Source organism: Rhincodon typus, chromosome 2, assembly GCF_021869965.1.
Source record: "Rhincodon typus isolate 14 chromosome 2, sRhiTyp1.1, whole genome shotgun sequence".
NCBI classification, from domain to species: Eukaryota; Metazoa; Chordata; class Chondrichthyes; order Orectolobiformes; family Rhincodontidae; genus Rhincodon; species Rhincodon typus.
The window spans coordinates 110,381,051-110,394,298 of NC_063333.1; the positions used below are offsets into that span (position 1 = coordinate 110,381,051).

Below are 13,248 nucleotides of genomic sequence, written 5' to 3' on the forward strand. Positions count from 1 at the left end.
CATGAGAATGAAACCAGAAAGCACAAACACCCCCCGCTTCTATGGACTTCCTAAAGTACACAAACCAGACATCCACCTCAGATCCAATGTTTCCCTACCAGGCAGTCAATTCATACAAACTGGCCAAAGGACATACAACAGAGATTGAAACACCTAGTCGACAGAACACCCCATTCCATCCATTCAATCCAAGATTTCCTTGATAATCTCAAGAACATAAAAATCAGCAACAGCGAGATTATGGTATCTTTTGATGTCACAGCTTTATTCACATCAATTGACATCCCACTCACCAAAAAAACAGTGGCTACATTACTAGAGAAAGCAGCAAAGCAGACCAGCAGCTCCATCAGCAATGACAACATACTTAAACTACTAGACCTCTGCCTCACCATACACTTTGTCTTTAATGGTCAAGTATACAAACAGATCAACGGTACATCAATGGGGTCACCCACCTCAGGACTCATTGAAGAAGCAGTCATGCAAAGACTAGAACACACCACCCTCCGCCGCATTCAACCTAAACTGTGGATCGGGTATGGAGACGACACATTTGCCATTATTAAATGCAACAAATATAAAGAGACCCACCACCGCATCAAAAGCGTATTCGCAGGGACTAAATTCACCAGGGAAGAAGAAAACAACAATCATCTTCCATTTCTGGATGTTAAAGTTGAGCGTATGACCAAAGGCGAGTTCCAAATCTCAGTACACAGAAAAACAACACATACTGATCAAATCCTCAACTTCCACAGCAACCACCCCAACATCCACAAAAAAAGCTGCTTTAGGACACTATTCAAATGGGCCAGGACACACTGCAACACTCTGGAACTACGCAGAAAAAAGGAAGAGCACCTATACAAAATCCTCGCTATAAACGGATATTGCCGCAACTTCAACCGCAGATGCCTACTAAACAGACAACAACAGGAGGACACAGTATGCCCTAACACACTGACCACACTGCCCTACATCAAGAACATATCGGAACTGACAACAAGACTCCTAAGACCACTAGCATCATGGTAGCCTACAGCCACTCTACGGAAAACACTTACAAGGATTAAAGACCCCATTCCCACAACATGCAGAACCAACATGGTTTACAAAATTACATGTAATGACTGTCACAAACATTACATCAGACAGACAGGAAGGAAACTAGCCATCAGAATACATGAACATCGACTAGCAGCAAAGCGGCACGATGAACTGTCCTTAATATCGGTACACTCAGACAATGAAGGCCATCAGTTTAACTGGGACAAGGTAACCATAGTAAGCCCAAGCCAAACATAGACACGTACGGGAATTCCTAGAGGCATGGTTCACCATGTAATGCAATCAACAAACATTTAGAATTGGACCTCATATACAAACCCATGCAGATCAAAACCGGAAATGACGCTACTCACCACAACAGACCAGACAGTATAAATTCCAAGCGGAGTAGAATAACATCACTTCATTGGAGGCTCCACTGATGATGTCACCTAGCATGGTGACGAAACATCTGAATGAAAACACGCCAGCTTGGCGAGCAAGTCAACAACCTCACCCACAACCCGAGCTACAGAAAATTGCCAAAACTTTAAAAATGCTTATGTTATTCATAAAGTCTGGTTAGGAACAATTAGGCAATTTAGAAGATCATTGAAAGTTTTAATTTTACTGTGTTGTGAATCCAGTGATCGTGAAGCTGATGTAGTTTGACTGGCTTATCCCTTTGTTGTATCCGTTAGCTATTTCTATATTTAAATACAACCTGCATTGATGGCAATCCTGAAGCATGCACGTGCACAGTCAGGCTGAAGTAATTTCCAGATAATAAAATTGGCCAAAATATGTACAAACTTCATCTTCCTCATTGATTCTTGAAGCAATACACATTCTGAGCCTATTTAAATGGCACCTGAACAAATTGCAACTGAGGTTGTTTGTGTGTTTGAGGATTTACTCGTGCTCAGGCAAAGCTTGTAGATGCACCTGTGGTGAGATGCTAGAGGAATTTGGAGGTTTTTGCTCATCACAGAAAAGCAGAAAATCACTTTGCCTGGTGCAGGAAAGCAGGTAGTTATTTATCTGTTATTTATAATCATTGCATCTAAACAAAATCTCTGTTACTTTCAGCTTTGGAAAGAAAGATTTCCACGCGACAAAGCAGAGAGGAACTAATAAAACGAGGAGTCCTGAAAGAAATGTTTGAGAAAGGTAAGTCTTTTGGAAAGGGTAAAAAGAACAAGATGAGTGAAACTGATAACCTTTATCATCCATATATATTTTTCATCCAGGATTCAACTACAACTTCAAAGTATAATATTTTAAACAGCGAATACTAATCAGTATTATTTAGAAGTATTATGACCCTTTTTGCAAGTTTTCTCATGTCACTCAAGCAAGCATATCCAGAATTGATCCTTCTGATGGCTTTCCCTCTTTTGGTAATATTACCAAAGATGTGCACTGAGTTTCTAAGAGAGCACAGCCACAAAGCTAACCATACTAAGGAACAGTTATTTATGATAATTTTTATTTATTTTGAAGTTATATTGATTTCAATACTGAAGTTGTAATGTAATACAGATAGTGACTGCAGCACAGTGATGACTGTTGGTTTTTCAGTAAAAATTTAAAGCCACGCCTCAATCAGAAGAATTAGAATGAGTGCAGTTGAAATCTAGTAGTGTGGCACAGCCTCATCTGAAGAATGGTGTTTCTTATGTTTTTCTAAATAATTACCATGTATTCTATAATAATTACTGTGTATTACTATGTATGCTATGTACCTATGCAGGGCAACATGGTGGCTTAGTGGTTAGCACTGCAGCCTCATGACACCAGGAACCCGTGTTCAATTCTAGCCTTGGGTGACTGTCGGTGTGGCTTTTGCACATTCTCCCCGTGTCTGTGCGGGTGTCCTCCTCGTGGTCCGGTTTCCTCCCACAGTCCAAGATGTGTAGGCTAGGTGGATTGGCCGTGCTAAATTGCTTGTAGCATCCAGGGATGTGTAGGCGAGGTGGATTAGCCATGGGAAATGCAGGGTTACAGGGATAGGGTGGGGGTGTGGGTTTGGGTGGAATGCTCTTCGGAGGGTAGCTGTGGACTTTATGAGCTGAATGGCCTGCATGCACTCTGTAGGGATTCTATCCTATATGTATTTCTGTACAAATATTCATACTAGCATTTAAATGTTGTTATTTTCAATGTAAGAATTATTTCAACTTGGATCACTCTGACAGTAATTCATCATAGATATGACCAAATACAGTATTATTCCATTTCCAATGTAACAATAAAGGTATTTTGAACAGCCAGGATATGCTTTCTCACAAATGGGTAGATTCCATGCTCTTCTACGGTGCACCATGGAAATTCCAGTGTGCACTGTGTGACGTTGAATACTTTCTCCACTGCGATTGTAGAAACAACCTGATTTGGAATTAGAGTCAAAGAGTCTTAGAGCACGGAGACAGGCCCTTCGACCCAAATTGGTCCATGCTGACCAAAATGTCCATCCACACTAACCCCGTTTCCCTGCACTGGCCCATATCCTTCTAAGCCTTTCCTTTCCATATATTTGTCCAAATGCCTTTTAAATGTTGTTAATGTACCCGCCTCAGCCACTTCCACTGGCAGCTCATTCCACATGCATACCACCCTCTGTGTAAAAAAGTTGTGCCTCAAGTTCCCATGTACTCTTTCCCCTCCTACCTTAAATTGATGCCCTCCAGTCCTCGATTCCCCAACCCTGGGAAAAAGACTGTGCATTCACCCTATTCATACCTCTCATGCTTTTATACACTTTCTTTCTATGGAGTGTAGGAGATTGAGGAGCCCCCTCAGTTTCCTACATTTCACAGAAAAATGTCCTAGCTTGTCTAACCTCTCCCTATAACTCAGTCCCTTGAGTCAAGGCATCATCCTTGTAAATTTCTTTGGCACTCTTTCCAGTTTAATAACATCCTTCCTATAGCAAGGTGACCAAAACTGAACACAATACTCCCCATGCTGCCTCACCAACGTCCTATACAACTGCCACATAACTTCCTAACTTCTGTACTCAATACAACTCTATACTGATGAAGGCCAGTGTGCCAAAAGTCTTCTTCACTGCCCTCTCCAGTGTGACTTCACTTTCAAAGAACAGTGCACCTGAACTCCAAGGTCCCTACACTCCTTAAGACCCTACCATTCACCGTGAAATTCCTACCTTGATTTGACTTCCAAAATGCAACATTTCACACTTATCTATATTAAACTCCATTTGCCATTTCTCAGCCCACTTCCCCAGCTGATCAAGATCCAGCTGCAATTTCTAATAACCTTCCTTATTGTCCACAATATCGCCTATTGTAGTGTCATCTGCAAACTTAGTAATTATGCCTTGTAAATTCTCATCCAAATCATTGATATAGATAACAAACAGCAATGGGCCCAGTATAGATCCTTGAGGCACACCACTCGTCACAGGCCTCCAGTCCAACAAGCATCCTTCCACTCTTACTTTCTGCTTCTTACAACCAAGACAATTGTGTATCCAATTTGCCAGCTCTCCCTGGATTCCATGCTATCTAATCTTCCAGAGCAGTCTACCGTGTGGAATCTTATAAAAGACCTTACTGAAATCCATATAGACTACATCTACTACCCTACCCTCATCAACCTTCCTGGTCACTTCATCAGAGAACTCCAACAGATTTGTGAGGCATGATCTCCCATGCACAAAGCCATGCTGACAACTCCTAAACAAACCCAATCTTTCTAAATGCATGTATATCTTATCCTTCCGAATCTTCCCAAGTAACTTACCTACCTTAGATATTAAGCTTATAATTCCTCAGCTTTTCTTTTCAGCACTTCTTGAATAAGGGCACAACATTCTCTACCCTCCTGTCTTCCTGGTCTTCACCTGTGGCTAACGATGATGCAAATACATCAGCCAGGGCTGCTGTGATTTCTTCTCTAGCCTCATGCAGGGTTCTTGGATATATCTGATCAGGACCAGGAGATTTATCCACCTTCATGCATTCAAATACTTCCAACACCTCCTGTACTGTGATATGGACTGTCCCCAGTATATTGCCACTAACTTGCCCAAGTTCCCAAGTCTTCATGTCTTTCTCCATGGTAAAATCAGAGGAGAAATATTTATTGAGGACCTTGCCCATCTCCTGCAGTTCCACACATACATGTCCACTTTGGTCCCTGAGGTGTCCTGTTCCCTCTCTAGTTATTCTTTTTCCTTCGATATACTTAAAGAATCTCTTTGGATTCACCCTAATCTTCTCAGCCAAAGCTATCTCATGCCCCCTTTTTGCCCCCCTGATTTCCTTCTTCAGCAAACTCCTGTATCCCCTATATACCTCCAGGGATTCCCTTGATCCCAGCTGCCTGTACCTGAGCCATGCCTCCTTTTTTCTGGTCAAAGCCTGAATATCTCTTTTCATCTTTGGGTTCCCTACTCCTGCCAACCTAGCTCCTCACCCTCACAGGAACATATAGACCTTGAACTCTACCTATCACACTTTTAAAAGCCTCCCAATTGCCAGAGGTCCCTTTGCCTGCAAACATATTGCTCCAATCAACCCCTGCAAACTCCTGTCTAATTCCAACAAAATTCACCTTACCCCAATTTAGAACTTGAACCCATGGACCAGTTTTGTCCTTCTCTATAACTATTTTAAAATTAATAGAATTATGGTCACTGGTCCCAAAGTGCTCCCCCACTGTCACCTCAGTCACATGTCCTGCTCTGTTTGCCAAGAGTAGGTCAAGTTTTGCCCCTTCCCGAGTAGGACCCTCTATATAGAACAAAGAACAAAGAACATTACAGCACAGGAACAGGCCCTTCAGCCCTCCGAGCCTGCACCGGCATGCTGCCCGTCACAACTAAAAACCCCCACCCTTCTGGGGACCGTATCTCTCTATTCTCTTCCTATTCATATATTTATATTTGTCAAGAAGCCCTTTAAAAGTCACTACCATATGTGCTTCCACTACCTGCCCCAGAAGCGAGACCCAGGCACCCACCACCCTCTGAGTAAAAAACTTGCCTCGTACATCACCTTTAAACCTTGCCCCTCGCACCTTAAACCTGTGGCTCCCAGTAACTGACTCTTCCACCCTGGGAAAAAGTTTCTGACTGTCCACTCTGCCCATGCCCTTCATAGTCTTGTAGACCTCTATCAGGTCGCCCCTCAACCTCCGTCGTTCCAGTAAGAACAACCCAAGTTTCTCCAACTTCTCATCATAGGTAATGCCCTCCATACCAGGCAACATCCTGCTATAACAAGGTGTAAAGCTGGATGAACACAGCAGGCCAAGCAGCATCACAGGAGCAGGAAAGCTGACGTTTTGGGCCTAGACCCTTCTTCAGAACATCCTGCTAAATCTTTTCTGTACCCTCTCCAAAGCCACCATATGCTTGTGGTAGTGTGGCGACCAGAATTGAACACAATATTCCAAATGTGGCCTAACTAAGGTTTATAAAGCTGCAACATTACCTGCCAATTTTTAAACTCAGTGCCCCAGCCAATGAAGGCAAGCATGCCGTATGCCATGTTGACGACCTTCTCCACCTGCATTGCCATTTTCAGTGTCCTGTGTACCTGTACACCCAGATCCCTCTGCCTATCAGTACTCTTAAGGGTTCTGCCATTTACTGTTATATTTCCCCTCTGGCGTAGACCTTCCAAAATGCATTACCTCACATTTTTCCAGATTAAATTCCATCTGCCATCTCTCTGCCCAAGTCACCAACTGATCTATATCCAGCTGTATCTTTAATGGTCCTCATCGCTGTCTGCAATTCCACCAACCTTTGTGTCATCGGCAAACTCACTTACATTTTCCTCCAAATCGTTTATATATATCACAAATAGCAAAGGTCCCAACACTGATCCCAGAGGAATGCCACTAGTCAGAAACACACCCTTCCACAGCTACCCTCTGTCTTCTGTGACTGAGCCAGTTTTCATCCATCTTGCAAGCTCACCTCTGACCCCGTGCGACTTTACCTTCTGTATCAGCCTGCCATGAGGGACCTTGTCAAATGCCTTACTGAAGTCCATGTAGACAACATCCACTGCCCTACCCTCATTGATCATCTTCGTCACTTCCTCAAAAAACTCAACCGAGTTAGTGAGACACGACCTTCCCTTCACAAAACCAAGTTGTCTCTCGCTAATATGCCCACTTATTTCCAAGTGGGAGTAATCCTATCTTGAAGAATCCTCTCCAATAGTTTCCCTACCACTGACGTAAGGCTCACCGGCCTGTAATTTGCTGGATTATCCTTGCCACCCTTCTTAAACAAAGGAACAACATTGACTGTTCTCCAATCCTCTGGGACCTCCCCTGTAGCCAGTGAGGATACAAAGATTTCCCTCAAGGCCCCAGCAATTTCTTCCCTTGCCTCTCTCAGTATTCTGGGGTATATCCCATCAGGCCCTGGGGACTTGTGTACTTTAATGTTTTTCAAGATCCCCAATACTTCCTCTCTTTTGATCTCAACAAGACCCAAACTATCTACACATCCATCATCCACCAAGTCCTTCTCAATGGTGAATACTGACGCAAAGTACTCATTTACTACCTCACCCATTTCCTCTGGCTCCACACGTAAATTCCCTTGCCTGTCCTTGAGTGGGCCAACCCTCTCCCTGGTTACCCTCTTGCTCTTTATATATGTATAAGAAGCCTTGGGATTTTCCTTAATCCTGTTGGCCAATAACTTTTCATGACCCCTTTTAGTCCTCCTGACTCCTTGCTTAAGTTTCTTTTGACTTTCCTTGTCTTCCACCCTTGCTTCGTGTATTCCCAGCCTCCTAACCTTGATAAATGCTTCCTTTTTCTTTTTGATAAGGCTCACAATATCTCTCATTATCCAAGGTTCCCTACTTATCCTTCACCCTTACAGGAACATGCCAATCCTGAGTTCCCAGCAACTTACACTTGAAAGCCTCACACATACTGGATGCTGATTTGGCCTCAAATATCTGCCTCCAATCTACTTTCTTTAGTTCCTGCATAGTATTGTTGCAATTAGCCTTCCCCCAGTTTAGCACTTTCACCTGACAACTGCACTTATCCATCAGTACCTTAAAGCTTACTGAATTGTGATCACTGTTCCCAAGCTGCTCCCCTAACTGAGATGACGACCACCTAGCCAGGCTCATTCCCCAGTATTATGTCCAGTGTGGCCCCTTTCCAAGTTGGACTATTTACATACTGTTTCAAGAAGCACTCCTGGATGCTCCTTACAAACTCTGCCCCATCTGTGCCCCAAGCACTAAGTGAGTCCCAGTCAATATATGGGAAGGTACAATCACCCACAATAATAACCCTGTTACTTTTACAACTTGCTAAAATCTGCCTACATATCTGTTCATCTGTCTCCTGCTGGCTGTTGGGAGGCCTATTAGTAAACCCCAAACATTGTGATTGCACCCTTCCTGCTCCTGAGCTCTACCCATATTGCCTCGCTGTATGAGCCATCTGAGGTGTCCTCCCGCAGTACAGCTGTGATATTCCCTTTAACAAGTAGTGCAACTCCCCACCCCTTTTGCATACCCCTGTATTCCACCTGAAACACTTGTCTTGTGAAACATTAACCTGCTAATCCTGTCCCTCCCTTAACCAAGTCTCTGTAATAGCAACAACATCATAGTTATAAGTACTAATCCAAGCTCTAAGCTCACCTGCCTTACCTGTTACACTTCTTGCATTGAAACAGATACACTTCAGTCTACCAGACCCACTTTGATCAGCAACCACACCCTGCCTGCTCTTCCTCCGAGTCTTGCTGCCCTATTCTCTAGTTCCCTTTCAGTCAATTCACCTTTGCTTTGGTTCCCAACCCCCTGCCAAGCTAGTTTAATTTGTCCCAAGTGACACCAGCATACCTCCCAGCCAGAATATTTGTGTCCCTCCAGTTTAGATGCAACCTGTCCTTCTTGTTCAGGTCCCACCTGCCGCAGAAGAGATCCCAATCGTCCAGCTATCTGAAACCCTCCCTCTACACCATCTGTTTAGCCACGTGTTGAGGAATATGCTGTTTGAGGAAACTTTCCTGAACGTATTTAACAAATTCCACCCCATCTAAGCCCTTAATACTCTGGATTGTGATCACTGTCTATGTTAGGAAAATTAAAATCTCCCACTGTGGCAACCGTATTTCTCCTGCAAGTCTCCACAATCTCCCTGCATATTTGTTTCTCTAATTCCCATTGACTATTTGGAGGCCGATAGTGCACCCCCAATAATATCACCATCCCTTTCTTATTTCTTAGCTCCACCCACAAAGCCTCACTGGATGATCCCTCAGTTATTTCTGACTACTGCTGTGATACTACCCTTCATCAAAATTGCAACTCCCTCTCCCCTCTCTGCTCTACCTCCGTCCCACCTAAAGCATGTGTACCCTGGCACACCCAACTGCCAGTCCTGTCCCTTAGCCATGTTTCTGTAATGGCTATAATATCCCAGCCCCACATACCTATCCACACCCTGAGCTCATTGGCCTTACCTGTCAACCCTTTTGCATTGAATTGGATGCAATTTAATCCAACAGGCATTCCTCACTCCCTGTCCTGTTCCAGCCTGACCTGTCTCTTGAACTTAGAATCTCCTAAGTTTACAGGACTGACTCTGAGATGCTGGTCACAGCCAGTGAACTTTGCATAAGTAAATAAAGGGTGGCTTGGTGATGGGATATCAGACTTTGTGCAGTTATTTCAAATACAAAATTGGCTTAACGGCAGGAGACAGAGAGTGAGGAGGATTGTTTTCTGGAGTGGAAGCCATGAGTAGTGGTATTGAATAGGGATCGGTGCTGCTTTTTGTCATTTGTATAAATGATTTAGATGAGAACATAGAAGGCATGTTTAGTAAGTTTGTGGATGGCACTAAAATCGGTGCTATAGTAGACAATGAAGAAGGTTATCTAAGATTACAAAGAGATCTTGATCAGTTGGGTCAATGGGCTGAAGAGTGGCAGATGGATTTTAATTTGGATAAATGCAAGGTTCTGCATTTTCGTAAAACAAACAAAGACAGGACTTGTAGTAGAGCCCTCAGCAATGTTGTAAAACAGAGAACTAAAGGTTCAAATACATAATTTTTTGTCTTTTGCGTCATATATAGATAGGGTGGTTAAGAAGGTACTTAGCATGCTTGTCTTCTTGAGTATAGACCATTGAGTATAGGAATTGGGACGCTATGTTGAGGTTGTATGGTACGTTGGTGAGGCCTCTTCTGGATTACTGTGTCCAGTTCTGATCTCCCTGTTATAGAAAGGATGCTGTTGAGCCGGAGAGTGTTCAGAAGAGATTTACCAGGATGTTGCTGGGAATGGAGGGTTTGAGTATAAGGAGAGGCTTTCTTTCTTAGGAGCGTAGGAGGTTGAAGGGTGATGTTTATGGAAGTTTACAAAATCATGAGGGGTACAGGTGAGGTGAATGACAGGTGTCTTTTCCCTAGGGTGGGAGATTTCAAGACTAGGGGACATATTTTTAAGGTGAGAGGACAAATATTTAAAAAAGACTTGTGGAGCAATTTTTTTACATAGAGAGTGGTTCCTGTGTGGAATGAACTTCCAGAGAAAGTGGTGGATGCAGAGACAGTTACTGCTCTTAAAAGACATTTGGATAAGTACATGAATAAAAAATACTTGGAGGGATATGGGCAAAGTGCAGGGAATAGTTTCATTTGGGATTATGGTCGGCATGGACTGGATGGACTGAAGTGTCTGTTTCCAAGCTGTATGACTCTATGACTCTATCTTTCCTATAGAATTCCTATAGAATTGTATGCAGCATTCTAAATGTTGCCTCACCAAGTCCTGTACAGCCACAAAATGACATCCCAATTCCTATACTCAATGTTCTGACCAATGAAGGCAAGCGTGCCAAACGCGCCAAATGCCTTCTTCGCTGCCTTGTCTACCTACGACTCCACTTTCATGGAACTGTGCACCTGCACCCCTAGGTCTGTTTGTTCAGCAACATTCCTCAGGGCCTTACCATTAACTGTATAACTCCTACCCTGGTTTGCCTTATCAAAATGCAACACCTCACATTTGACTAAATTACAATTCATCTGCCACTCCTCAGCCCATTGACCCACTTGGACGTGCATGGCAAAATAGGGCTGAATTATTTGAGGACGTAATGACCAAGTTAGACAAAGGAGAGCCAGAGGACACAATCTATTTAGATTTCCAGAAGGCCTTTGAAAAGATGCTTCACAGGAGGCTGCTAACTCAGTTGAGAACCCTTGGAGTTTGATGTAAGGTACTGGCATGGATAGAGGATTAGCTGAGTAGCAGAACAAGCTCTTTGGAGGGTCGATGCAGTCTCTATCGGCTGAATGTCCTCTATCTGCATTGGAGGGATTCTGTGAAAATAGAACTGTTGGCATAAATGTAGAGGAAGTGGTCTAGATCTAATTGCCACAGCAGAGATAGGAGATGGATTCTTCAAGTATTGTAAAGTTTTAAAAGTGTGGACTCATTGGTCGGTGATCTTGGAAATTCCTCTGACAGTTGGACAGCTTATGAATTGTTGCTAGAGAACTTCCAATTGGCTCTTCAACCTTGGGAGCCTGCCTGCCAGCTTTAACTAGATACTGAATGTTGTCTTTAGACATTAATTGGCTTGGCACTGAAAACAGTATCGAGGGTGTACTTCCAACACCAGTTGAAAAAACTGAAAGAATGGAAATGGAGGCGTTGAGGCTAAAGATCAACAATGATCATAAAGTAGGCCCAAGGAGCTGTATGGTCTAGTGCTGCAGCTATTTCTTATATTCTTTTTACTTAAGTCAAGTGATCACCCTAGTGTGTTCTCTTAGTGTCTGCTTGCTGTGCTCCTTTGCCTGGCCATGTGCTCCAGTGTAGTCGTGTCCCAGTAGTTGCTTCATGACAGGTGGAATGTCATTGATGAGAGTGTGCAGATGGCCTCTGAATACAATCTTACGCAGATCTGAGAATTAAAACCTAGCTTGAGATGACTCCATCTTGATGTGAGCAGTGTGACAGTACTGTGCCTTTAAGAACGATTTGTTCTGTGCTCTTTCTTTTGCAAAGACATGTTGCCAGTAGTGTAGGAATGTCTGCTTCAGAAGCAGTGGGTAAACAGCTTTAAGCACCTTGAGTATATTTTTTAATTAGACGAAAGAAACATGAGTTGGTACAGTCAGACTCGCATAGACCCTGAGTTTTAGTTTTGCTTTCAGTTGAAGTTGGGGTATAAAGCTGATAGATACATCTCTCTGTTTGCAGCAGCAAAAAGCTTGAGTTCTCTCTCTGCTGTTAAATTGTTTCTTTCAGTGTTCCTTTCTCCAGAACTAGAGATAGCTTGTGAGAAAAATCTGTTTTGCTGAATTTGCCTTTATCAAGGGTGTGTCTATGGGATGCTGCTATATTGGAACAGTTGATGATAATCATTAACAGTTAAAATATGTGTTATTTTATTAAGTATTTTAACAGAGTTAAAGTTATGACAATGAGATAGCAAGAACTGCAGATGCTGGAGTCAAAGATAACAAAGTGTGTAGCTGGAGGAGCACAGCAGGCCAGGCAGCATCAGAGGAACTGGAAAGCTTACATTTCCGGTCAGGACCCTTCTTCTTTTTCTGAGAGAGAGAGAGAGAGAGAGTGTGTGTGTGTAAGAGAGTGTATGTGCGTGAGAGAAAGAGTATGTGTGTAAAAGAAAGAGAGAGTGTGTGTGTCTGTGAGAGGGAGAGTGTGTGTATGTGAGAGAGAGAGTGTGTGTGTGAGAGAGAATGTGTGTGTGAGAGAGAGTGTGTATGTGTGAGAGACCTGAAACATCAGTTTTCCTGTTCCTCTGATGCTGCCTGGCCTGCTGTGTTCCTCTAGCTCCACACTTTGTTATCTCTAAAGTTATGACAATTCTTTTTTTTTTGTTTGTATTTTAGCTGCGTTGTTAGAATATTGTGTTTTACTTAAAGCATAGCAGTGGACCAATCAAATCACATCTGAAAACAGCATCTTACACTTGCCTTTAAATAAAAGTTAGGGTCTAAGCTAAGATAACAAAGTGTAGAGCTGGATGAACACAGCAGGCCAAGCAGCATCATAAGAGCAGGAAGGTCTAAGCTACCTTCTTGATATATTTTGAGGGGGTTTGGTCAGGTCCATGTCAGCAGCAACAGCCTGGCCAGACTGCCAGGTAACAACAAAGGCACTGTAGTAGTAGTGGGAGAGTTAATGTTGTCATC

The 13,248-nt window shown here is 43.1% G+C and overlaps 1 protein-coding gene across 1 annotated transcript in view; it reads left to right on the forward strand.

Moving 5' to 3' along the window:
* Window positions 1–13,248, forward strand: part of LOC109934509 (phosphatase and actin regulator 1-like) — a 254,101-nt gene that overhangs the window by 124,899 nt on the left and 115,954 nt on the right. The window contains exon 2 of the mRNA XM_048613033.1: window positions 2,140–2,220. Coding sequence (XP_048468990.1) covers window positions 2,140–2,220 — 81 coding nt within the window. The remainder of the gene's footprint in view (window positions 1–2,139; window positions 2,221–13,248) is intronic.